A 24,338-nucleotide genomic window follows, 5' to 3' on the forward strand; every position below is an offset into this window, starting at 1 on the left:
AATAGTCAAAAGAGAAAGATAAGGCACAAAAGCCACGTTGGTACAGCAGATTCTAAAATGACAAAAGGCACAATGAGGAATATATACGCTAATGGTGACAGAAACGCAAGAAAGAACCACCACCACCAAGAAAAAACTTCAAGAAAAAGAAGGAACAATCAAAGAAAAGCAAAAGGCAAAGTCATCTTCTTTTTCTCTTAGGAGGAAAACATTTACAGAATCACTACTTATGGCCTCCGGTGTGAGCGTTCCTGAAGGCGCTGCACGCGATGAGGTAGACCCAGATGAGGACCACCAGAGCCACGATGAGGATCACGTTGGCCTTCCTCCATTCCCTCCTCAGGTTCCCGAGCATACCGGCCTTACAAGAGTTGCAATCGTAGCAGAGTTGGGTCTGGCTGTTGCTCCACAGGTAGCAGTCCGGGTCGGCTGTCGGGTTTGTCGGGTTCAGCCACAGCGTCGGGTTCGCGTAGCTGTAACCGCAGATGGTTGGTGGCTTGCAGCATCCCGACTGGTCAAACAGAGGCACCCACATGAAAAAGAATTTAGTATGTCGATAAAAATCAGAATTTTTTTACGAAGTACACAATTTCAACCAGGATTGGAAACAATTTAGGCTTTAGCCCAAACAATTCAACTTTCGGGTTAATATTGGTTCACAAAGAAGAACAAAAAGCACCCCCCACCAAAGTATGTTATTACATGCGCCCCAGAGCTGGCAACCACAACATTTATTCTCAATCTTTTCCTAGACAGAGAGACAAAAAGACAAACTATAGACCTTGATTTCTTACTGTTCTGACCATAATTTAATCCGAACTTCATGATTATAAATTATTTGAGCAGAGGTGGGTGGATATATGCCCATTATAGCACAAAAGAGGGACCCAAGATTTGACTCAAGTCCTCCAAAGCAAATTCCCCGTGTTGATGCAAGATATGTGAGATCTTAAACAGTGTCCAGGTGGTTGGACCCCATTGGACGTGGGATGTTTTATAGCCCTACACGCAGGATATATATCTAAAACCTGATTAAAGAAAGACCCGTCTTGATTTCGACTCAAACTAGACCAAAAGTGCTAACTTGTACTAAATTCCAGTAACTTCAAGCGACCACCTCAACTTCTCCAACTACACAAATCACCATCAGAACTCGGGAGTTCCCAAAGAAAAACACAAACAGCTGTCTCCGTCAATTATAACTTATATTCCCCAAGTTGCGTGGTTGATTGCCCATCGATGTAGTTGATTGATTCTCACGTGGAAAGGGTATCGTTCATATGGGCATTTTCTGTTCAAGTTCGTAAGAGACGAGAGAAGCAAAAGACATCAGTTCCTGTTACGGAAGGACTCTCTGGAAGTGCCGTTCATGACTTTCCAGGCGTTCCTTAGTGCTTGTACAGAGGCAAAAGGCCAAGAAAGAGATATCTCAACCTTAACCGATATCGATTCCGTTAAAAGCAACGAATAAAGACAGAAGAAACACGCATCAAAGCACTGTCTTTTTCCTGGACATGGAAACACAGGACAAACAGGGGAAAAAAGTGGAAGACGAACCCAGAGAGAGAGAGAGAGAGCGAGAGAGAGAGTTGCCTGAAGAGGAGAGATGTGAGCAGCGAAGTACTGGTCGGCAGTGGCATAGTCCTGGGCCAACTTGGTGCAGACATCGGACTCGGCAAGACAAGTCCTGATCTTGACCCAGTTCTCGGGGTCGGTCACATGGTCCCTCAGCCAAGAACTGTACCCGCCAAGCCTGTACTCCCGGTACCCCCTCCCGGCCACGGAGTAGCTCCCGTCCTCCCTCGTGACCGAGTACGCGAACACGAGGACGATGAGGAGGAGGCCGATGAGCATGGCCATGCAGAAGAGGTAGAAGGCCAGGAGCCCTTGCTTGTTCCAGTAAGCCCCGACGAAGCCGGCGAGGGAGACGAGGAGGACCAGGGTGCCGAGGATGACGACCGGCCACCGGAAGTAGTGGGTGCACTCGTTGTCGGCCTTCGAGGCCAGCCAGATCCCGGCGGCGATGATGGGGATGGAGCAGAGGAAGGCTATGAAGTTGAGGACCGAGGTCACGTTGTTGCTCACTCCCATGGCGGATTCTTTGTTTTTCGCACAGACGCACAGACAGAGACAGAGACAGAGAGAGTTTCTTGATGAAGAAGGATCAAGAAATTGGTGGAGTTCTTCGGGACCTTTCTTGAGCTGGGTTTTGTGCGTTCTTCTTGGCCATGGCCATGGTGACATGTCAGCTTCTGGTTTGAGAAATGCGAGGACTGGATGGACATGGACACGTGGCAAAAGTATGGGGAATTTTTTAATTTTTCGGGGATGTACTCTCGAGTTATTATTATTCTAGATCAGACCATAACAAGAAAGTTTATTCTAGCACGTCGTCATATGGACCGTCGGATTATGTGAAACTTACGTGGGATTCAATGGCTCGTGTCGAATGAGCTTTACATAGGTCGAAACAAATCCAAAGACGGGGCACGGACGGAGAGATGGTAAAAGTTATGTGGGGAGACCCTTTGCGTGGGTACGTTACTATATTTGGGGTGTCTTGTGCTTTTGGAGACACCAATTATGCATCAAAGAATTCGTATGCTTTAGCGCGAGCGATCTCATCATGCTCTAAGAGTGATTTTTCTTTTGGTACCCGCACAATCATCTAACAAAACAAATCGAGAAATGATCCATATTTTTTAATTGAACCGGTGATCGGTTCACTAAATGATAGCGTGACCATGAAATGAAATACCTTATCTTATTTTAAAAGCTTTTATTTTTTTTTTAGGTAAAGGGGTGCATATCTTCTTATGAAGCATTCATGGCCGCTTCATTAGCTATTACCTCACACATCATGTATTAAGAGAAGAGGATGTTTACTTTGATACAGAGGACTTGTCATTTTTTCCCGCGAGACGAACAGACTCCAAATTTAACAAAATTCGATACGATGAACTTTGGTTTTGAAAAAAAAAAAAAAGCATGTTTTCTTTGTAATTTGAGTGTTGGACCTCATATAATTATAATCAATTATAGAAAAAACAATATAAAGACAATTGTTCATAAAAAAAAAAAAAGAAAGGGGTATTGACATAAATAGTTTATGAACTTTGGAATAATGTGCAAATCCTTAAACTTTTTAATTTGTTTAATGTGATCCATGAACTTTTAATTTGCTCAATGTAGTCCCTAGACTTTTGGTACGTATTCAACTTAATCCCGGAACTATATGAAGATTCTCATTGTTATCTCTAAACTTGAATTAATAGAAGGACAATAATAAAGATCGGGAATTTAGTTGAACTACATTAAACAAATCGAAAGTTTAAGGACCACATTGCACACTAGACGAAAATTCATGGACTACATTGAATAAATTAAAAACTTTAGAGACTACATTGTACATTTGACCAAAGTTTAGAGATCATTTATGTCATTTTCTCAAAAAGAAATTAATTAATTTTAAAAATACCGGTGACATAAAGTATGAGAAATCATAAACTCTCCTAAACGACACGAGTACACAATTTGTGATAAAAATTAGTTAATTTAATTTTGGCTAAACCCATTTTTCCCGGAGACAGTTGTTGCCTTGCCTTTTCGTCGCTCCCCAACCGAGAACCGACCCACCGCCCCCCTCTCTCCCCGTCGCCGCCGCCGCCGCCGCCGCCGCACGCGCCCGCCGCGTGCGAGAAGGCTAGGCCGTCGCCACCCCCACGCGCGCCTCGCCCCCACGCGCGCCATCTCCGGCTTCCGTCTGGCGGCAAAGGAACCGAGGTCCAATCCCCAGCCGCATCGCGAGAGACTCGCGGCACGCGCCGCTCAACGTCCCCGTCTCTTGGCCCTAACATTCAGCTGGACGAGTTTCCCGCCCTGCTGCGTCGCAAGAGTCTTGCAGAAACCAAGAGACGCCCGACGGAAAATGGAGCCGTGGACTCCACTGTTCGACGTCTTCCTCAACTCTCCGACGCCCGAAGCCGACGCGTCGCGGTGGCTGCAGGAGTCTTTCCCGTCGTCCTCGACCTCGGCCGCGCCCATCACCACCGCCTCTTTCCTCTCTCTGCTCTCGAAACCTTGCGATGCCGCCGTTGCCCAAGGCTACCCTTTTCCTTCGTCTCCTCCACCTGCTCAGACCAAAAGGTAAACCCAGTCGATTGAAGCTAAAAAGAACGTTTTTTGTTTGCTGGGTAGTGTTTGTTTTGTTGGATAGACTTTGGTTGAGGCCGTTGGCTCGTTGCTCTGTGTAGGGTTATGTTCATACAGACTTTGCCCGCCATGGTGCAGTCGCGGATTTTGTCGTTCCTCGCTATCGAGCGCCAGAGGTTCTGCGCCAGGGGCTTGTCGAGCCTTGCCCGTGGCGTTTTGGGGGGTGGCGAGGAGGTGGATTTTTGGGTGGCCAGGGCTGCCCGGCACCTGCTCGATGTAATGCCCGAGTCGAATTATGGGTGGATCTCTCGAATGGGTTTTGATTCGGGGGAGGAAAGAAGTGGCAATGAGTTCGAGTCGGTGCCGGCTTGGCTGAAAAGTGAGGCGGCTGCCGCTCGTGTACTTCTGCCCTGGCTTCCTGTGTCGCTGGATGAATTCAACTCGGCAGAGTCTTTCCCGGGCGGTGAGAAGAATGAGGAGTTGTCGAGCGAGGCTGGAGAAATTGAAGCGGAACCTATGGATGAAGATGTGGAAGACATTGAGATTTGCGATTCCTTGGGAGTTCCCCTAGAACCTGAAATTCAGGACAAGGCAACGAGTTTGAGGGCTCAGATTGCGAATTTCGAATCTACAAGCAGAACTGTTGCCTTAGCGAATGCAATCCGCGAAATTTGCTTGGCAAAGGGGTTAAATTCTGTTCGAGTTCTGGACTTGATCGAACCTTGGAAAGCAGATGACGAGGCTGCTTCAGTTCTGATTTCCCACCTCACAGATGGAAGCGAAAAAGAGTTTACTTGGCCAAGCCTTGTTCTCTGCTCCATTATTCTTCCTAGACTATTGGTTCTTGAAGTTCGAGTAACTCGTGTGCTATTAACTGCGACAATAGAATACTGCAAGCTTCATCAGAAGGCTGCAGAATACGCACTGTTATTGCCGCTTGTCATGCGAAAGGAGGGCATAAATAACCCTGTCTGCGAGGCTATTACTAGGATCATCAAGGAATGCTTGCATCCAGCTCATGTCACGGCCTTCTGCCACAAACTGTTGTGTGACGGGAAAAATAACGAGAGATTCGTATGCTTACCCTCTCATCAATGCCTAATATCCCCTGAACTGGTATGGACAGAATCCTTGTTTAATCTGTTTCAGAACTTATTGAATCATAATATTCATCTGACCCTGGAGTCAGTTGATTGTATTGTTAACTCGGTACAGAAGTTGTCTTTAAGGTTCTCAAAATCTTTGAAGTTTGGAAATTTTTTACTATGTTTAGTCACCAAATGCGCTTCATCATTGAAGTCCCATAAGCAGCCGCTGACTAAAGCAGTTGAATGTACCAATACTCTCGTGACAAAGTCCATTTTGTCAAAGTTATCAAACTTATAGGCCTTTTTTGTATTTTCCTCTATGAGTTGCACCGTTACTGCTAATTAGCTAACAAATGAACTCCACTGATTCTAAGATTCCTGCTGAATTTGAATAGCATGCAGCTTCATAGCTGATTGGTCAATTGCTAGATATCATCGTGCATACATGCAGTCTTCTTCTTTGGAGCAGTTTTGCACTTTAGGCCCACTATCCACTCTCAAATGAGAAACAATCATTTAACCCCCAAGAAGTGACTAAGGTATGCCAGAATTATGATGCCATTACTCGGAATTTCTATATTGGTAAATAGTCAACTGCATGACCATCTCTGTATCTGGATTTTGTCAAGAAACTTGTGGAAGTAAAAAATCGTATGCTTGAATGATTCTGACGACTAATTCCAATAAACCGTAACAAGTAGCATTACCATCACATAATTATCTTGGGGCCGTTTGATATGGTCTAGATCAGAATGAAAAGTATGCAATTTCAAGTCTGCTAATCCAGAATTTCAAACAAATGTACGACAGCTTGCTTTGCAGCATGTATCTGATTTTGATTGCTGTAGGAAGTGAAAAGGCCTAGTGCTCTAAGTGCGCAGTCTCCGAAGAAGTTTATCGACCTTGTGGGATGACAGTAACGTAATTACCCTGATTGCTTTCTCGATCACTTGCTACTTTTCCAACATGGCTATTTCTTTAGTTTTCCATGTTACTTTTGGCACGTGAGATAGCTGACTTCATGAATCTTCATATCATCAATAATAGATAGAAATAAGTCGACAAAGGATAATTTTATATGCTAGTCTTCGTGGAATTACATCACACGTGGTTTGAGAATTGACAAGCAAACCCAAACTGGTAGGAAATACATTTTAGACAAGCAGACCACAAGGGCCATTGGTCATTTTCTTTAATGACTCAAATCGGGGCTCCTTGTCTAGAAACTTTGTCGTGGAGTAAAGTTTTAGATAATCTCCAAAACTAAAATGATTGGGGTATAGTAGTTTTGGAGCTGGAGATATGATGGCATCAGTAGCAGGATTATAGAAGGTTGCAATGGAGAGTCTGCTTCCATTTTTCTCGGTCATGACCCTGTGCAATGCACTTTTGTACCTTCCATTACTCAAAACCTCTAGTTGATCACCTGTATTCACAAAGATGGCATTGTTCTTAGATGGTGGAATCTGTATCCAGTTTCCTTCTTTGAAGAATTCAAGTCCTGGGACTTGGTCATCTTGGAGCAAGAGTATGATCCCACCGGCATCAGTGTGCTCTCTGAGTCCCCTTACACGTTCAGGATGGGGGCATTGTGGGTATTTCGCCACCTTTGTCCCCACAGAAGGACCTTTTTCTCCGGAAAAAACTTTCTTTATGTGATCTTTATCCAAGCCAAGATTCTCACACATGAACTCTGAGAGCTTCTCGGCTAGCACGATTAGTTGATCTATGTAGTCATCCATTGCCTTGCTGCAATTGTGCAGTGCTAATTACTCAATATGCATATATATAAGTGATGAAACTTTCTGTTTCATGAATTGTACGTGTTCATTTGTTATGAAAATACCTGTGAACTTACCAAAGATCTTCAGAAAGGTTTGGAAATACATTGATGTTGGATTTTGGACGATGTGAGATGAAGAAGCTGCTCTCCCAGTCTATGTCTGTAGTATGTCCATTTTCCAATCTTTTAGCTACTTCTGAATCATAGAAAGTTTCCTTCAAATTTTGCTCATAGTGTGAATTGACAAAATGCTTCACCTTCTCTGTCAACTCTTTGTCTACTCCATGGTTCTCAATCTGCAAACATAGCTAATACCATCAACTGAGGTATATATAGTAAGGAACGTTTCTAGGTTTATCTGCAGTAGATTGACAGTTCTACCTTAAAGAAGCCAAATTTCTCGCAAGCGTCGTGAAGTAGTGCCATAGTCTTGCTCCTGTTCTCTCCATCAAGCTGGCTGAAGTCTATTACAGGGACCTCCATCTCCTTCCTTTCTGTGTTTTTCTCTGTACTTGTTTGTGTGGATAGGCTGATTCTTGAGGAGTATTTATAGGGCTAGACTTTGGTATATGGATGATTTTCTTTACTGTTTTGTAGTTATGGGTAGTTAGACTAGAAGAGAAGTTAGTTACAGATTAACTGCAACCTTGTTTGAAGGGAAACTGTGGTGCCTCGAATCTAGCATGTAAAGTCCAAGTTCAGTTAATCAACACCATGTGATTGCACGATCTCAGTGTCTCCCATTTCTTGTGATCTATGAGTGAATAGTTTCTAGCTTGAAATGCAAGAAAGGTTTTTATAATTCTTTTGGAAAATTTTCCTGATTGGGTGATTTTCTCCTCATAAGACTCATTCCTCTCTCTCCCTCGCATGCACATGCATAAAACACAAGCATAAGCAAGCATGATGGTATTCTATGCCAACCAGGTTATAGTTTATTCTCTTTGGGAGGCACATTCACATTGGTGGTTTCTTTAGTAGCAACCATCAAGGTCAAACAAAACTAGGTGCTGTGTGGCGCCGAGCTGTTTCAAATAGCCTCTTGAAACAGGAAACCAGGAACATTAACTTGGAAACTACCTATGGGCGATTTGACCGAGAATTTTTTGAATATCATCAATTGTTGGTAAGATTTTGACATATACTATTGCGGTCTCAATAAAAATTCTCTAACAAATTTAGCTCGAGATTGGAATCAGGTGCTTTCAATTTGGTTGTTGATGATGTATATCTAGTCTCTGATCCTATGTAAATCTATTATTGCTTTGCCCAGATTGATTTTATGTGAGCGTAGGTGAGATTCCAAGAGGTCTAATTATATGCTTGCATTATGCAAGTTTGAGGTGCATTATTGGGACATGATGACGTTGGAATTGTTCTTTGATTGAGAAATCTTAAACTAAGAACGGAATTAGCGGAGTCGAATCTCTGCATATGCTGGTATCTGACACGATGCTAAATTTAAATGTTAGTGCCCTCTAGTACAGGCACATTGTATTAGAGTATGATTTTTTGGCCTTTGTTGTTGGGGTACTGGTACTGCACTTTTGGCTGATTAGATACTGCAATAGTGAGTGCTAAGTGATTCTTCCTAGTTTGATCAACTATTTTTCATGCTTAGAGAAAAGAAGATGCATGTCTGGCCAGTGATCGAATGCCTAGCCTGGCGTTAACGTTCCTTAGTTTGTTTCGATAACACCTTGAGATATCAATAGTTCATCTCTAGTACATCATACTGATATTTTGTGTTGTCTGACATTTCTAAGGCTAGCGAGTAGAGTGGTTTCTCCTTTGTTGGGCTAAAGTTTGATCAAATGTTAGTCTCCTGTTTTGAGCTTCTTCTTTTTCTTTTCCTTTTTTTCTAAAGACGCGATCCGATGGCAGTCTATTTTAACCGTTTGCTTAGAAGTAGATTTCAAGCATCATTACAATTCTCTCCTCACTGATTTTCTGAAACCGAAATCAAGCTGGCGAGTGTCGGAAAGTCCTACGAATGCGATGCAAATGGGGCTAACGAGGGATGGAGGATCTGCATCCGGCGCTCGACACTGACTTGAGCTGGTTTATCGATCTATAGCAGTATTCCTCTTGCTCTGTCGAAGCAACCGACATTTTTCTGAGATCTAAACTTTGCATGCTCCCGCGAGGTTGGAACAACATAAAAAGGCAAGGATTCTGGCATGATAATCACTAATCATCCTTAACTAATCGCGATGAGGTGAGTTAATTGAGGACATGATTGGGGTTTGGTGGGCTTATGTCTTTTTGCCGTGAAAAACCTGGCACTACTCCTGCTGGTATTGGTAACATGTTAGAAGCAGCTTCTGCGAAAATTGATGGACACATGCAGTCCAGTTTTCTCAGTTGTATGTTTACTTATTTATTTTTATTTAGCTTAGCATTAAAAACATATTAAAGCCTGCATTTGTTTTGGGTGGGGTGCATGGGATGGGCAATAATCAAAGTCACATGGAAATCTGGATTTGTTTTGGTCCTTTCGACCTTTGTACATCTATGTGAATATATTAAAATAATCTTCCCGATGTGTTGTTGCCTCTTAAGTGTGGCACTTTAGGATTGGAAATTGCTAGGATCTGACTCTTCTCATGACAAGAAATATTTTTTGATGCTTTTCCAACAAAATTAGAAAAACATAACTTTCTTCATTATTTAACTATTCAAATTGAAAATATTTTTAGATATTTGTCAAGAAAAAGGACACTAGAAGTGTCATCACTTCAGTGCCATAATTTTTCGCCGGATTACTTCAGTGCCATATCCAAGAAAACGATTATTTAAGTGCTTCCGGCGATCCAATCGGACAAATAATATTACTGTGGGTTTTTTATAAAAAAAAGAAAAAGAAAATGCACGTAAACGATGAGATGTCCTATGATCACAAAGCCACTCTACACTAAAACAACTTAATCTCTCTGCTCCTCTTGAGTGCTCTCTCTCTCTCTCTCTCTCTCTCTCTCTCTCTGTGAAGAGCTTCAATGGCGATTATCTCTCGTGAAAAGATATATATATATATATATATATATATATATATATATATCTCTCTCTCTCTTTAACCTCTACGCGTCGTCTAAGGAGAGGAAGATCCAATCGTCATTGATTTTCTTAGCTATTGGATGCTTAATCTCAGTCCATGGTTTCATTTTGCTGTCAACCGCCATGTCGAGGACCTTTATGTCAATATGAGGTCGTGCGAGATTGAGGACCATTTCGTGGTATTTCTGCTCCTTCATGGAGATGCTCTTCGTTGGTGAACCTGCATTTAAGGCTCATTTAGTAGGAGTGTCGCTTTGGAGTAACCTGAAGTCGCTGTCCATCCGCAACTCAGAGGTGACCAGTGAGGTGATACATGATATCTTGAAGGGTAGCCATGTTCTTGAGTACGTTAGGGTTGGAAAGATGCTATGGTTTGAAGCAAAAACATCAAGCTTTGTTTGAGAATTAGGGTTTCCCCTCGACGATTTCGAGTCCTCTTTTGTTGTCGCTGCATTTGAGAATTAGGGTTTGTATTTGGGGCAAACATGTTGAACGATGTCGTTGAGGGCATTTATGATGACTTAGAGCGCCAACAAGCCACGTCGGTCGGACAAATGATAAACTATCGTCACGTTGGATTTTTGATGTCACAAATCAGTGATGATGGTGATCGTTTTTTTTTTAAATCAAAGTGGAATTTAAGTGATCCGAAGAAAAATTTTGAAGCTAAAGTGAATATCGTACGAAAGTTATGATACTTTAGTGATCTTTTCCTTATTTGTTAGTATACAAATATTTCTATTGTTTATATGCATCTAAGAGATAATATAGTATTTTATATTGCGTTTGTGACATTTTAATTTTATACTAACTAGTTGCATTGAAATATGATAGAATGTTTAATATTGTTGACACCAAATGTTTAATATTAAAGTTGGTAACCGTTGAAGCAGTTAGGGGCGATGCAACTCCAATGGAGTTGATGATTTCTGAAATAACCATGTGTGTATAAGTAGTGATGGATCGTAAGTACCAGAAAAGTCCTAAACTTATTGCATTAATATCAATTCAGTCCTAAACCTTTTAATTGGACCAATTTAGTCTTAAACATTTTTACATTGGTATCAATTCAGTCTATTCAGCCAATTTAGGCTGGAAATCGTTGACGTGGATGCCAACTGTCCTACATGGCATGATCGGCTCTAACGTGGAAAATTTTTAATAATTTTTTCTCTTTTTTTTTCTTTTTTTCCTATGGTTTTTTTTTCCTTCCTTCTACCTAGGCTAGGTTCCGGCTCTCACCCTTGGCCCGAGAGGTGATCCTCTCTGTGGGTGGCCTGCTTTGTGTGGTCACCCAGCTGTGGCCGAGTAGCCAACGAGGCCCAAGAAAGAAGAAAAAAAAAATCAAAATTTCAACAAATTATTTAAAAAATTGGTCGGATGGGCTGAATTGGTATCAATATCAAAAAAAGGTTTATGGTGAATTGATCCAATTAAAGGTTTGTGACTAAATTGATACCAATATAATAGGTTTATGACTTTTTTGGTACTTTTCCCGAGTCATGTATAGCATGTGTAGCTTTCTTAGTACCTACTGTTAACCGTCAAATTGTAGGTATAAATACTCAAATTGTAATATGTACAAGAAATGACTAATCAATCAAAGATCACAAGTTATTCATCTTTACTTCCATGTTTATTTTTACATTTCTAGTTGTTTTATATGCCCTGAATGATTGCGCCCAATCTCGATACCATTTCTTGTTCAATAATCAACAAAGAATCCTTCACAATGTTTGTCGGTTCGTATCAATTGATCCACTTTTCGAAAAGACATTTCGTCGATTTTTTGGTGAAATAAATACCATTAATGCTAAAATGTTTACTGCACAATTTCAATTATGTTTTTGAAAGACAACGTGCGGGTTAACATAAACAGATTATTTTTTATTTTTTTTCATTTATAGATCTCTATACCTCTTTGTCGTATGGAACCTTTAAATATCATTTGCTAATACTTATGGTGCATTTGGCGCAATTTTGCCAAAGGACTTTAGCCTCTCAAAGCCCTTTGTGCTAAAAATGAGGTGTTTTGATAACATGATTGCATCTTCTAACATTCCCCTCACTAGTAATTTCGTATTCCAGTCTTGCCCTCGCGAAACGACCGCTCATCTTCTCCCTCTCTGAAACCGACGCTCCGGATCCGGATCCAGGTGTCAGATCCGAAGCTCCGTCGAGGGGTCGTGACGATCGCCAACGGTTGTCGAGGGCGGTCGCGGGTCGCCAACGGTCGCGGAGGATGTCGAGGGCCGAGGCGAGATCCGGGTTCGCGGCGACCTGGGCTGCCGAAGCCGCGCGACCCTCAGCCCCGCCTCAATCTCCAACTTGGGCTGGTCAAGAGTGGGAAATGGGCCTCGAGAGGCCCATCTAAACCGGGCCTTCCTCCTCTGCTCGTGCGACGCTGACGGATTGCTTGGTAAAGAGATTCGCAAGAGTTGACCCTCTCCGTTCAATTTCGCTCGAAGAAAAAAAAGGTGGGATCTTCCTCCATGCACCGTTGCCACACTGGAGTAGACCGTTTCATCATTTTTGGGTCCAAATTTAAAAATAAAAAATCCGCATTACCGAGCATAAATAAAGGGATAAGCGTATTGAAAGTCGTAAAATATGTCACGAAAGTGCAATTAAATCACAAAACTTTCAAAAAGTACAATTGAGTCATAAAACTTGACACGGAAGTACAGTTGAGTCCTAAAACTCATCACGGAAGTGTAAATATTTTATAGAAATCATAATACTTAGGTAATCGGAAAAAAAAAAAGTTACGACATTCAAGTGAGCGCCGTACAAAAATTACGACACCTGTGGTGTTTTTATCTCTACTTCTTTTAATTTCTCTGTTTAATTGCGGCTTTTGCGTTTCTTCGACCTTCTCCTTTTCGGCGTTTCGGCATTCAAAGAAAAATTAGAAGGGAAGTCTGAATTACGCAATATGACCTAAGCTCGAACTCGAGGTTAAATCTGATCGTTAGCTTAACAGCGTTAGGTAATAGGATATATTGGTCGGGCCGGTCGAACCGGTGATAAAGTTATGGGCGAGCTCGATATATTTGTGCAACTTTGTCATCTTTGATACAACCCTTCCTTTGATGTTGTGATGCACAATACTTCTTCTTTGTTAGAATAAATTTATCAATGCTTTTTCTCTATGCACAACAACATCAAACTCAAGCTTTTTGCATGGATGTAACCTATGGTTCACCTAATGCTCACCAACTTTCAATAATTACAAGAACCTTCTTAATTTAGTGAAATTTCTTTTGAATCTAACTGCATATGAACATTTCAAGCAAGATAGACATTCGTTTCAGGAAAATTCTCTTTCTTGTTAGTTGGGACCGGTATCAAGAATTTCGATTACCGTGGGGTTTCGGGGCAGCAACGTTTAGAGCATGAAGAAAGAGAGAGAAACAGAGACGTCGGACCCAAATTGACCAAAAGAGCTCGGAAAACTATACCTAATTAAGATTTTCGCTTTATCGTATTGGAACAACTACTTAACATGACAGCCCAACAAGATTCTAGCAAAAAAAAAATGGGTATTCGGTATGCAACCCTATCTTTAGTATCGAATGATTAACTCATTAATCATTCGATAACTACCTATGCTTTACGCGCACTTTAAGGGCATGTTTGGCAATTTGCCAAATAGTAAAAATTTCCGTTATTTTGTTCCCAGAATCAGTTTTGGGGCAGAAATCCGTTTTGTTAAATTTTTTGTGCCCATGCACAATTTTGCAAAAAATTGTTCCCAGAATCAGTTTTTGAACAGAATCAAGAAGCAAAAAAAAGTAGCTTCTTAATTCTGGAATAATTTTTCCATTTCTAATTCTTCTTCATTTTCTTCTTTTTTTTGGTTTGTTGTTGTTCTTCGACATGCCGCCCGCCACTCACCCACCACCGCTCGCCAGCGATTGGCTGTAGGCGACCGGCCGTAGGCAAGGGCCGGCGAGGGTCCCTAGGCAAGGGCGGCTCGCGGCCGCAATGGCGAGGCCTCCCCCAGCCAAGGTGAGGCTGGCCTCGCCCTCGCCACCCAGGTCCATCGCCTGAGTGGCGACGGCGAGGGCCGCGACGCCCTCGCCGGCCTTAGCCAAGGAAGAGAAGGGAAAGAAAGAAAAATAAAAAAGAAAAAAAGAAAGAAATATTAAAAAAATCAAAATATTATTAATAAAGGGGATAAGTGCACTACAAGTCCTAAAACTTGTCACAAAAGTGCGTTTAAGAGAAGGAAAAGAAAGAAAAATAAAAAAGAAAAAAAAAGAAATATTAAAAAAATCAAAATATTATTAATAAAATGAAATTTTGTGTAGTTACAAACGCATTTTGTTCTTTTTCTATTCTAAGAATATAAATTTTGGGTAGTTCTTAAAACGCCTTCGAATCTTAGAAATTATTTCAGGCGCGGAATAAAAATGAATCGTTTTCGAACAGAATCATTAGAGGCGAAGAATGGTTCCATGCGCAGCCTAATTCTCTAATTTGATCAAATATTGAGTTTGCATTTTTATCAAGTCATCATCCCTAATCTTATACATCTCTAACCACGGAAATTTGCATAATTACCGAAATTTCTACACTTTTTTTTATCCACTATTTTTTGCCCTTTTCCCAAAAAAAGAGATGGGAAAAAAAGCGAGAAAAAAAGAAAAAAGTTCATGATTGTGATGATGGGAAGAGTGAGCTAGCAGCATATTCTCCGCGCCGCGCGTACCCCGCGCGTGAGAGGTGAGCGCGTGGGGATCGCAGTTCCCTCGGCAGGCGGCCCCACCCACGGCCGCAGTGCCACTGGGACTCCTGGAGGGATGGGAGGAAAGCGAAGCAAAGCGAGGAGGGCTCTTCCGTACTTTCACCTCGGACCCCATTTTTTTTTCTTTTGCCCCCGAAGCTTCAACTCCGCAAAACCAAAAAAAAAAATAAAAACCATTTCCCTCTCTCTCTCTACGCCTCTCCACACAGTTACTGAAGAAGACGACGCAGGAGCAGGAAGCGGAAAGCGGAAAGCGGAAGGCGCCACTCCCTCCGCCGCCTCCGTCCGGTGTCGCTCCGGCCACCGCCCCCCACCTCTCCGCCGGCAATGAGGCTTCGATCCAATGCGCGCCTCTCGCCGCTCCTCGCACGCGCCAGCCTCCTCCTCCTCCTCCTCCTCCTCCGGTTCCCGGCCTCGCTCGCGGCGGCCGATTCGACCGGCGGGGCCTCCGACGCCGACGCCGACGCCGCCGCCTTCGCCGGCGAGATCAACGCGACCGCGGCCGGGCTCAATGCCTCGCTGCCGAGATCCAAGGAGGACAGCTTCGCGGACATGATCGATCGGGCCCTCGAGAAGGAGTTCACCGAGAGCGACCAGAACGAAGGTTCGTGCTGGATCTGAGCTCTTGGACTCGCTCCCTCGGACGGTCCTCGCGTTTTGTTGTCCGGTGATGTGGTTGGGCTAGGGTTTCGGATTTGTGCGGGGGGGGGGGAGGGGGGGGCTACGACATTCGTTTGGAGTCGATGCTGGCGAGTGCTGTGGAGGAATTGATTTGCTCTTTTGGTTGAACGATTAGGTTGAAGCTGAGAGTCGATTTCTCTTGCTGCATTTTAGTTGATCTCCCGATGGCTGCTGATTTTCAAACTCTTTGGTTTAACGCTCAGATTGTCCGTACTGTACAGTCTAGTTTGCAATAAGCAGTGTTAAGTTGGATTAGCTTTCAGCTCCAGATTTTTCCTTAATTGCAGTAGGACGAAGGATGAAAAATATGGAAGTGATTGAGAAACTTGCTTTTGCAATTCTTTGGTGCTTTTCCTTTCTGAAATAGAAGCAAATGGTTCTGCTCGGGGTAGTCATTAGATTAGCGATGCGTGTGGGCATCTAACCATCCCGTCTTGTTACTTGCAGCTACAGATCCTGGAAGCTTCAATAACAGTGTTGCAGGGCAGCAGGTTAGCATCTTTTGTATGAAATGTTGCCCTAGAGACTGATCTTCATTGATGGGGCTTTTATTTATTCATTTGTTCTTTATAATATCTATTGCTTGCTAGGTAGCAAGTTCACCAAAATCTTCTACAATTTTGAACTTTTGAATCATCAGAGAACTTAGTAGATAGATATATATTGTAATGAATGTAGTAGTCTATGTGGGATTCTATTTGTAATAAGTAAATGCCCGATTAAATCATAAAACCGGCATAACAACTTTTAGTTAAAAAAAGACGTCTCTCAGAAAGTTCGGCTAACTACCTGCAGTCTGGGCTGGAGCCATTGCAGCTTGTTCTATTGATCAAGCCTAGAAGAGGAAAAAATTAGTGATTCTTCTGTTACTGATTCAAAATTAGAATTACTATTTGTATTAGCTGTGTATTATAGTAATGGCCTCTTGAATGGGCTCTATGGCTTGAACATACATTGAATATGGTATATTGTGTTTTATCAGGCAGTTTTGGAAACTGTTGCTAGAGTAAAGTCCAAGAAGAATGACACCAAGGAGGATAAGTATGTCTTCTTCTCTATTACACGGTTCTGCCAATAATTCTCTTTGTACTAGGCGCTCAGCCGTAGGTAATAAATTGATGAGATCTCTCAGCCATTTATCGAGCCTTCTGTCAGGTCATTCCAACTACATACTGTTTTCAACCTGGATAATGAGAACCGAGCAGAAGACACACCAATGCTGATTGATCGGAAGGTACGTAACGCGGGAAATATATCGTGTGTAAATCATGTGTATGGAATACAGATTTCTCTTTTGTTCTGCTTTTCTTATCCCATTATGAGGAAACTGCCGTAATCCTTTCCACTAATGGAGGTCTTCTTCTCTGTATTGAAGCCTCTCCTTTAGTGAAAACATAATTTCATAACTCAATCATGCGGGGCATTTATGTTCAGGACAATGTCTTCATCATATCGAATCCAAAGTCGAAGTACCCTGTGCTACAGTTAGACTTAAGGTTAGTATACGATTATATGCTCAAGCCATGTTTTCTAGCCTCTGGAAGAAAGTGATGTGTTGGCTGATTCAAACTTTTGGTATTTCTATACTTTCAGATTGATATCAGATCTTGTAGTTGTCATTGTCTCTGCAACTTGTGGTGGCATCGCATTTGCTTGTGCCGGACAGCCGGTATGATTTTGCAAGCTCTTCTTTTTTCTTTATCTAGGTTTTAGAGAAAGCCTATTGTTAAGAATACCTGGCTTGTGGTCTTACTTAAGTCTTAATTGTGTCTCTCAATTAATGTATCATCCTTTAACTTTGCAGGTGATTACCGGGTATTTGCTTGCAGGATCTTTCATTGGACCTGGCGGCTTTAGCTTTGTTAGCGAATTGGTGCAAGTATGATGCTCTGTGTCTATGCTGAGCACTATATCAAGTGCAATAAAGCTTCAGATTTTAGCCGAGAATATGTGCTAAATGTTGTTTTTTGTTGGTTCTGTTAAATCATTGAGCTTGATCATGTATGCTTGTCATCCACATTAATATCTTCCGGGGTAAGGTCTGGCGTTTATGATAATTGAGAAAAGGTCTGCGGAAGGTCATATGGAGTTTTGCAGTTTTAAAGGAGGAAATTTTAAACATCTCCATCATGCTAGCTTAACTTTGCTTGCCTTTTTTATTACATTTCGGTAGTACCTGTGAGAGGGAGGGTTATGTTTAGAATGATAGATGCATGATTTGCCCCTATAGAAAACTAGTCCGTACATGTAGTTGGAGCAGTTATCTTGAAATTGTTATGTGGTCTTTGACTAGAAATGGTTGTTTTGCAAAGGCGGTGGTTGCCCTACTTCACTGAATCATTCCTTCTTAATATTGATTTTGTCATTAATACATGCACACAGGTTGAAACAGTTGCTCAGTTTGGTGTAATTTTTCTTCTTTTTGCGCTGGGACTTGAGTTCTCAGCGGCTAAGGTTGGTTTGACTTACCTTCCTTATTTCTTTGTGCTTTCCCTTGCTTATTCATCTTTTATATTGTATGTAGTTAGCAATTGATGCTAAATCCTCTTGCACTACATTTTACAGCTACGTGTTGTTAGAGCAGTCGCTGTTCTGGGAGGTCTTCTCCAGATTTTCCTTTTCATATGCTTGTGTGGCATAACTGCCTCGGTATGCTAATCATTTTCTGCATGAGCTGATATATATCAATTCCTGATGGAATCACATTAACTGTGGACTCATCCTTGGGTCAAGGACTTGATTTTCACTTGATATTATTAGGACATTTGCATTGATTGTGCATAAAAATGCGTGCCCTACATGCAAAATCATCCTGATCGTAAAATGGATGGGAAAGATCACCTGTAGGGCTTCCAATATGTGAAGGACATCTCACTCATAGATTGTTCTCTATTGAGAGAATATTTCTTGTCGTACCATGAATTTTACAAAATCATGTCTTTTTAGATAAGATCATTCAGGATGGCATTAGCAATAGGAGGATTCTACTTATGACATCTAAATCCTTTTTTTTTGGACTCTGTGAAGAGAAGTTTTCTCGAAAATTTGTTTTTTTTCCCATTTTGTAAATGTGGCATGGATGAATTTAAGACAAGGGACCTCATGTGTATGGCTTCATGCTTTTTGCAGTTATGTGGTGGTAAACCTTCAGAGGGGGTATTTGTTGGTGCATTCCTCTCAATGTCTTCGACTGCTGTGGTAATTATTTTGAAGAATTTTATTGCACATCTTAGCCTTCTTGTACTTGGAAGCTGTAATGGAAAACTCTCATTGGCTGTTGCTTCTTTATAAGCAAAGTGCTGGTTATTGTTCTTTTCTTTCACTGAACTTGCTATAAGGCCGAAATATGAAGTTCTCTTTCTGAACTTTCTTTGTTTCTTTCTGTTTCTCATAAATGTTGACTTTTTTATGTTCTGTATGTGTTAATTATCATGGAGTTGATTTGATTGTGAGAAGACTAGACCTAATTGTTGTCGCATGCAGACAGCAGTGTCTGATATTTTTCTGCTAAAATTCTCAAAAGCAAGATCCGAATGTACTCTTTTGAAACCTAGAACAAATGCAACCTCAATCTGTGGCCTTTTCTTTTCCTCCTTTTTGATGAAGGTTGGAACCTTCTTGAGAATCTCCACTACTGGCTTCCACAAAGCTGATACCTCGTTATACATAACATTCTTGTGATGCGACCTCCTGTTTCCTCATTTCTTCTTTATAGCCTTAAGTCAGTAGGCTGTCTTGGATATGGAAGCTTCATTGCGAAACAGATTAACTTGACTGATTATTTCAGGAAATTTTTTAGAAGCATTTTGGAGAGTGATGCATTGTCTCTCCTAAATTCGCTTATCATTAATGTGGAATTCTACTCTCTCTCTCATGCATCCGCCCACGGAGAGGGAGGGAGGGATGGAGGGAGGGAGGGAGGGAGATGAATCCTACTTCTAGTTAGGTTTTGTGATTGACTCTTGCACCTGCTGAATAACTTGCAAATGTATGTAGTACTTTTTAGGGGCAAATATGTGATTACTGATGAAGTATAACCTGTTTTATCTTGGGGCTTGCAGGTTTTAAAATTTTTGATGGAAAGAAATAGTATAAGTGCTCTTCATGGTCAAGTTACAATTGGAACCCTTATTTTGCAGGTATGCATATTTTTTGTTTGCTAATTGAAGTTTGTTGAGATTCTCTTGTTACTGGCGTCACATTTTGAGCTTTTTGGTATCCAGGATTGTGCTGTTGGCTTGCTGTTTGCTCTCCTTCCAGTCCTTGGTGGCACCTCTGGCATCCTTCAAGGAGTGATATCCATGACTAAATCGTGAGCATTGGATCTGCTGATTTTCAACTGGTTTTATATGAATGCAAGCATATATGCACGATTAATACCACAGATTCGCAACCTTTATGCAATAATGACAAGAATCTGTTTTGTTTGCTGGAGTGTGTGCGTGTTTTAACAGGTGTTTTGCTAATGTTATTGTTGACTTTTGTTTAAACTTGCACTTACTATATGTTATCCCCTATTTGAAAAACATTTGGTGATATGTAAATTGACATGTTGAATGATCTCTGGCATAAGTTCTTTTCATTTGTTAAATTTTCTCGCTATGCTGATTTCTGATGTTATAATTCTTTATAATTATGCTTTTGATCTTTTCCAGGTTGGTGATTCTAATTGCATTTTTGGCGATTTTGTCGATATTATCACGTACATGTGTACCGTGGTTCCTTAAGCTTATGATCAGTTTGTCATCACAAGTAAGCATCTAGTTCCCTTTCAAAAATAATATTCTGTTGTTGGATACTGTTTGACTGGAACTTATGCTATGCAGACTAATGAACTTTATCAACTGGCATCGGTGGCTTTCTGCCTGCTTGTTGCTTGGGTTAGCTTCGTTTCTCTTTTTTTTTTTTTTTTTCTGTTTTATGATTGAATACTCATCTAGAAACACCTCCACAAGTTCCTGTACATGTCACTTTGTGCAAATGTATTAAGTTGAGCTTAACAAGTGATGGAATCAAGTCATCTGCAACATATACTCATATTTGTGCATCCACGCCGTTGATATGTGATATGATATGTCGGCCTTGTTTCAGTGTAGTGACAAGTTGGGCCTGAGCCTTGAACTGGGCTCATTTGCTGCTGGAGTGATGATATCAACGACTGATCTAGCTCAACATACTCTTGAACAAGTATGAATTTCCCTCTTAAAATAGTTTTAGGAAACACAGCAGCTGATGACATTCAATATCACTTCTCACTTTTTGGGTTCCCTTTTTTCATATCGAGAGACAATTCTGCAATTGGCATTTGTCCCTATGATTCTTTCCTTTTCCTTTTCTTACTAGTCTCTGACTCTTTTATTTTCTTTTGCTGCTATATTTCTTCATGTTTTCTTCCTTTGTGGGTCCTTTTTTGTTTTTTTTTTTTTTTTGGGGGGGTTGGTGGGTGTGTGGAATGTAGAATTTCGAGCAAAAAGAAATGTCCATAGTGATGAATTTTTCTTTTGCAATGAATGTGGACTGCACTAAATGTGACTCGGAGAGTTGCTTCATGGACTACAACATTCAGAAAAAAATTACTGAATAGCTTGCTAAACCATCCATGCTTTTGGTGGCATTGATACCAGTTGTAACCGTTGACTTCGATCAGTAACCATGTTCTTCCGTATTTCTGTTGCAACCGTGTTTGGGCATTGCTTTTCTTGTTATACTTTATCTGTTGTTATACTCTTACATTGGTCCTTTTTTCTTAGGTTGAACCTATCCGAAACTTCTTTGCTGCTCTTTTTCTTGCCAGCATCGGGATGTTGATACATATTCATTTTCTCTGGAATCATGTTGATATTTTACTAGCAGCTGTTATATTGGTGATCATCATAAAAACAGTAGTGGTGGCCACAGTTGTGAAAGGATTTGGATACAACAACAAGACCGCACTTCTTGTAAGACTTTACCAGATAGCGTTTCCTTCTCTGGTTTGCTTCACCTTAGGTATTTGCCACATTCCTTACCCTGCCTTGACTAATCTTTCATCTGTAGGTGGGAATGTCTCTGGCACAGATTGGGGAATTTGCTTTTGTCCTTCTCAGTCGTGCTTCTAATCTTCAAATAATTGAGGTCTGTGCTTCAATTTATTATATTTTGAAGTCTGTGTTTGTAGCACATGTAATATTATGCCTGACTTTAGGGGGTCTCATTGCCAGTGTACTGGTCCCTAAAGTAAAATATAGAAAAATATATTATATTTTAAAAGAAATGGACAAATGATAGCTGGGAATATATGCAGTATAGAGGCATCATTTTTGCCTATATTTCGTCTATTGAATCAGTCATTGGCACATTCACACTGGGTACTGCCCCAAGGTTGGGGTTGAAAAGTTTCCTTTATGGAGGTGGGGGTGGGGTTTGGAAACCTAGGACTGCAAAAGTTCTGCTTAGCAAAGGAAGAAAGAAAGAAGACTATTTTGATCATCTGTAAATCAGAGAGTATAAACTCTCAAAAAAGATGATTGTGCACATATTTGTTTTATGTGTATTTTAAGCCAAGCAATTAAAGATGTTTACTTTTGTTCGTAGGGTAAACTGTACCTCTTGCTACTTGGTACCACAGCTCTCAGTTTGGTATGTATCGACTTTACTGTCTGTCTTTCAATATACCCGGTTTGACCGCATATTATTTTTGTGGTGTCGATGAGCAATTGCTAGTTCGGACTTCAAGAAGATTGAATCCTGTAAATCATTTGTAGTGTCAAGATAATGAGGATGTTGCAAAAAAGATGGAAAAGAACTGTCATTGATGGTGAATCTTCTTGAATCTTGGACGACTCCCATGTCACAGTTATCATACCAGAACTAGAAGAGATGGTGCATATTTAGTAGTGACCCATTTCGATCAAAATTCCATAGTGTCTAAAAATTGCGAAGCACGTTGCTCAATCCTATCTTGCAACCACTAGGCGCATGTTTATGACCATTTCAATGGGGCCTTTTCAGGTGACCACGCCATTGCTGTTCAAGCTGATTCCTGCTGTTGTACATCTTGGAGTGCTATTGGGCTGGTTCACCCCCGACAGTCCCAGCGAGGTAAATCCCAAGCACCTGATTATTCTCTCTTTTTCCTTATATATTTATATTGACCGGTGCGAACCGTGCAATTTAAAAGAACTTTCGGCAAATTTTTGCTGGAGCAAGTGCTTCGAGGTTATATTGAATATGGTTTCTGCTCCCAGATTGGATATAAAGGAGATAGCCTTCGTGCAGAAAGTGCTAAGCGTATTACCTTCATGGTCCAAGGCTCTCATGATTCATGATATTAAATAAATCACAAACCCACAGAAATGCAAATTTCCCGCCTTTTCCTGATGGGCTTCTTATACTCTGGGGGGACAGGTGCCTAAGACCGCAAAGGAGGTCGACTGAGCATGCAGTTTCTTCCTTTTGTGATGAAGCTCTTCTTGTGTTTGCCTACTTCCGGTACATATTTTCTGATCAGAAATCAGAGCAAACAGCACGCCAACCGTAAGCCAAGTAAAAAAAAAAAAAATGGGGGAGTGTATATGATTCACACGCGAAAATATACTGCTAATTTTGGATCAAGGTCGTCATTTTTAGTCTCTTTGGTGGCCTCTAGTGTAACATATTGTCCATGGAAATGTAGGTAGAAAATTCATATTCTCTTTCCTTTCATTTTAGCAAGTTGATTGATTCATTTTTTTCCCTCTTCAAAATTTTGAACTTCTCGGCGTGTTACTTTGGATACGAACTAACAAAGATCTGATGTAGCGTTCTAACTAGTGTATCATATTCACGTTTTCCTTCATTATCGTTTGTGCTTCCTCTAGTTTCGCTATATATATATTTCTTTTGCCTTTCATTAAATTTTGGCATTTTCCGTCGCCTCCTCTAGTCGCAATATGTATTTTTTAGCCCGTCTAATGTAGCAGACGTTGCGTTTGAAAGGCTTTTTTCAAGGAAGAGGATGATTTCTAAGAATACAAGTGAGCCGAAGAGATACACAATTACATGTACTTGAACCTTCTTAGGAATCATTAGCACGTGAAGCAGTTCAAATCGTTATGGGCCAGCCAGATGGTCGCCCCCATATAAGTTGTTGCAAAATCCATTTGTAATCAATGCTTTGGATAGGTAGCTCTCTCAGGTTGGTCAAAGGCCTTGGAAAGCAAACGAGAGTGGTTCAGGGGTCGTATTCTTTCTAAAGTGACTATTAAATGCATCATGTGGTCGACGATTTGCTTTGTCTGGGCACACGGCAGTGCAAGAGTATTGGGGGACGGAGATTAGACTCCTAACGATTCAGATGACTAGGAATAAGTCTCGAAAAAGAAAGAGCGCTAAGAAAGGCAAAATCATACTGAAATGTGGGAGGATAAGATCAAGGTGAATGATTAGATCTTCCATAGTTTCGGAAGGAGAAAATGATACAAATGGTCTTCAAAATTTTGATTTAATATGCAAGGGGTTCCTGAATTTTATCTTCATATTCAATATGATTCATGAACTTTTAAATGTAATGTGGTCTCTAAACTTTTGGTACTTGTTCAATTTAGACCTTGGATTATATGAAGATGTCCAATGTTGTTCCCGATCTTGAATCAATGAAAGGACATCGTTGAACATTTTCATATATTTCAAGGATTAAATTGAATATGTATCAAAAGTTAAGGGATCACGTTGAACAAATTAAAAGTTCAGGAACTACATTTTAGTTATGGTAAAATTTAGGATTACATTGAACAAATTAAAAATTCAGAGATCACGTTGTATATTAGATCAAAATATAAAAATTATTTATGTCAAAATCTTTTTTTTTGGA

General features: G+C 40.9%; 4 protein-coding genes across 8 annotated transcripts; 2 read left to right on the plus strand and 2 right to left on the minus strand.

Moving 5' to 3' along the window:
* Positions 1-2: 2 nt before the first annotated feature.
* On the minus strand, positions 3-2,167 carry LOC115671030 (tetraspanin-2-like). Its single transcript, XM_030592477.2, has 2 exons — positions 1,594-2,167; positions 3-511 (listed from the first exon to the last, which is right to left on the minus strand). The coding sequence occupies exons 1-2, from the start codon at positions 2,089-2,091 to the stop codon at positions 224-226; spliced, it is 786 nt and encodes a 261-aa protein (XP_030448337.2). The 5' UTR covers positions 2,092-2,167; the 3' UTR covers positions 3-223.
* Positions 2,168-3,637: 1,470 nt separating this feature from the next.
* Positions 3,638-5,940, plus strand: LOC115671029 (uncharacterized). Of its 4 annotated transcripts, none has more exons than XM_056321004.1 (3): positions 3,642-4,146; positions 4,254-5,268; positions 5,670-5,940. In XM_056321004.1, the coding sequence occupies exons 1-3, from the start codon at positions 3,929-3,931 to the stop codon at positions 5,772-5,774; spliced, it is 1,338 nt and encodes a 445-aa protein (XP_056176979.1). In that variant the 5' UTR covers positions 3,642-3,928; the 3' UTR covers positions 5,775-5,940. The 4 variants fall into 4 exon arrangements, with proteins under 4 accessions (XP_030448331.2, XP_056176979.1, XP_056176980.1 ...); XM_056321005.1 differs by having other exon boundaries at positions 3,645-4,146; positions 5,710-5,940; XM_030592475.2 differs by having other exon boundaries at positions 3,647-4,146; positions 5,636-5,940.
* A 356-nt stretch (positions 5,941-6,296) lies between these two features.
* LOC115671031 (1-aminocyclopropane-1-carboxylate oxidase 1) lies at positions 6,297-7,524 on the minus strand. Its single transcript, XM_030592480.2, has 3 exons — positions 7,405-7,524; positions 7,099-7,319; positions 6,297-6,989 (listed from the first exon to the last, which is right to left on the minus strand). Exons 1-3 carry the CDS (start codon positions 7,504-7,506, stop codon positions 6,395-6,397), a joined length of 918 nt encoding a protein of 305 aa, XP_030448340.2. The 5' UTR covers positions 7,507-7,524; the 3' UTR covers positions 6,297-6,394.
* Positions 7,525-14,985: 7,461 nt separating this feature from the next.
* Positions 14,986-23,324, plus strand: LOC115671027 (K(+) efflux antiporter 4). Of its 2 annotated transcripts, none has more exons than XM_030592469.2 (20): positions 14,986-15,431; positions 15,956-15,999; positions 16,491-16,549; positions 16,664-16,742; positions 16,943-17,004; positions 17,102-17,177; positions 17,313-17,387; positions 17,891-17,962; positions 18,074-18,157; positions 18,638-18,706; positions 19,570-19,647; positions 19,732-19,820; positions 20,164-20,260; positions 20,335-20,388; positions 20,600-20,695; positions 21,259-21,447; positions 21,545-21,622; positions 22,082-22,126; positions 22,499-22,588; positions 22,735-23,324. In XM_030592469.2, the coding sequence occupies exons 1-20, from the start codon at positions 15,155-15,157 to the stop codon at positions 22,813-22,815; spliced, it is 1,794 nt and encodes a 597-aa protein (XP_030448329.2). In that variant the 5' UTR covers positions 14,986-15,154; the 3' UTR covers positions 22,816-23,324. The 2 variants fall into 2 exon arrangements, with proteins under 2 accessions (XP_030448329.2, XP_030448330.2); XM_030592470.2 differs by having other exon boundaries at positions 22,895-23,324.
* Positions 23,325-24,338: the final 1,014 nt, after the last annotated feature.

This window comes from Syzygium oleosum, unplaced genomic scaffold (assembly GCF_021117445.2).
Source record: "Syzygium oleosum isolate NSW1041296 unplaced genomic scaffold, Sole_v2.1 Sole_v2.21, whole genome shotgun sequence".
NCBI lineage: Eukaryota > Viridiplantae > Streptophyta > Magnoliopsida > Myrtales > Myrtaceae > Syzygium > Syzygium oleosum.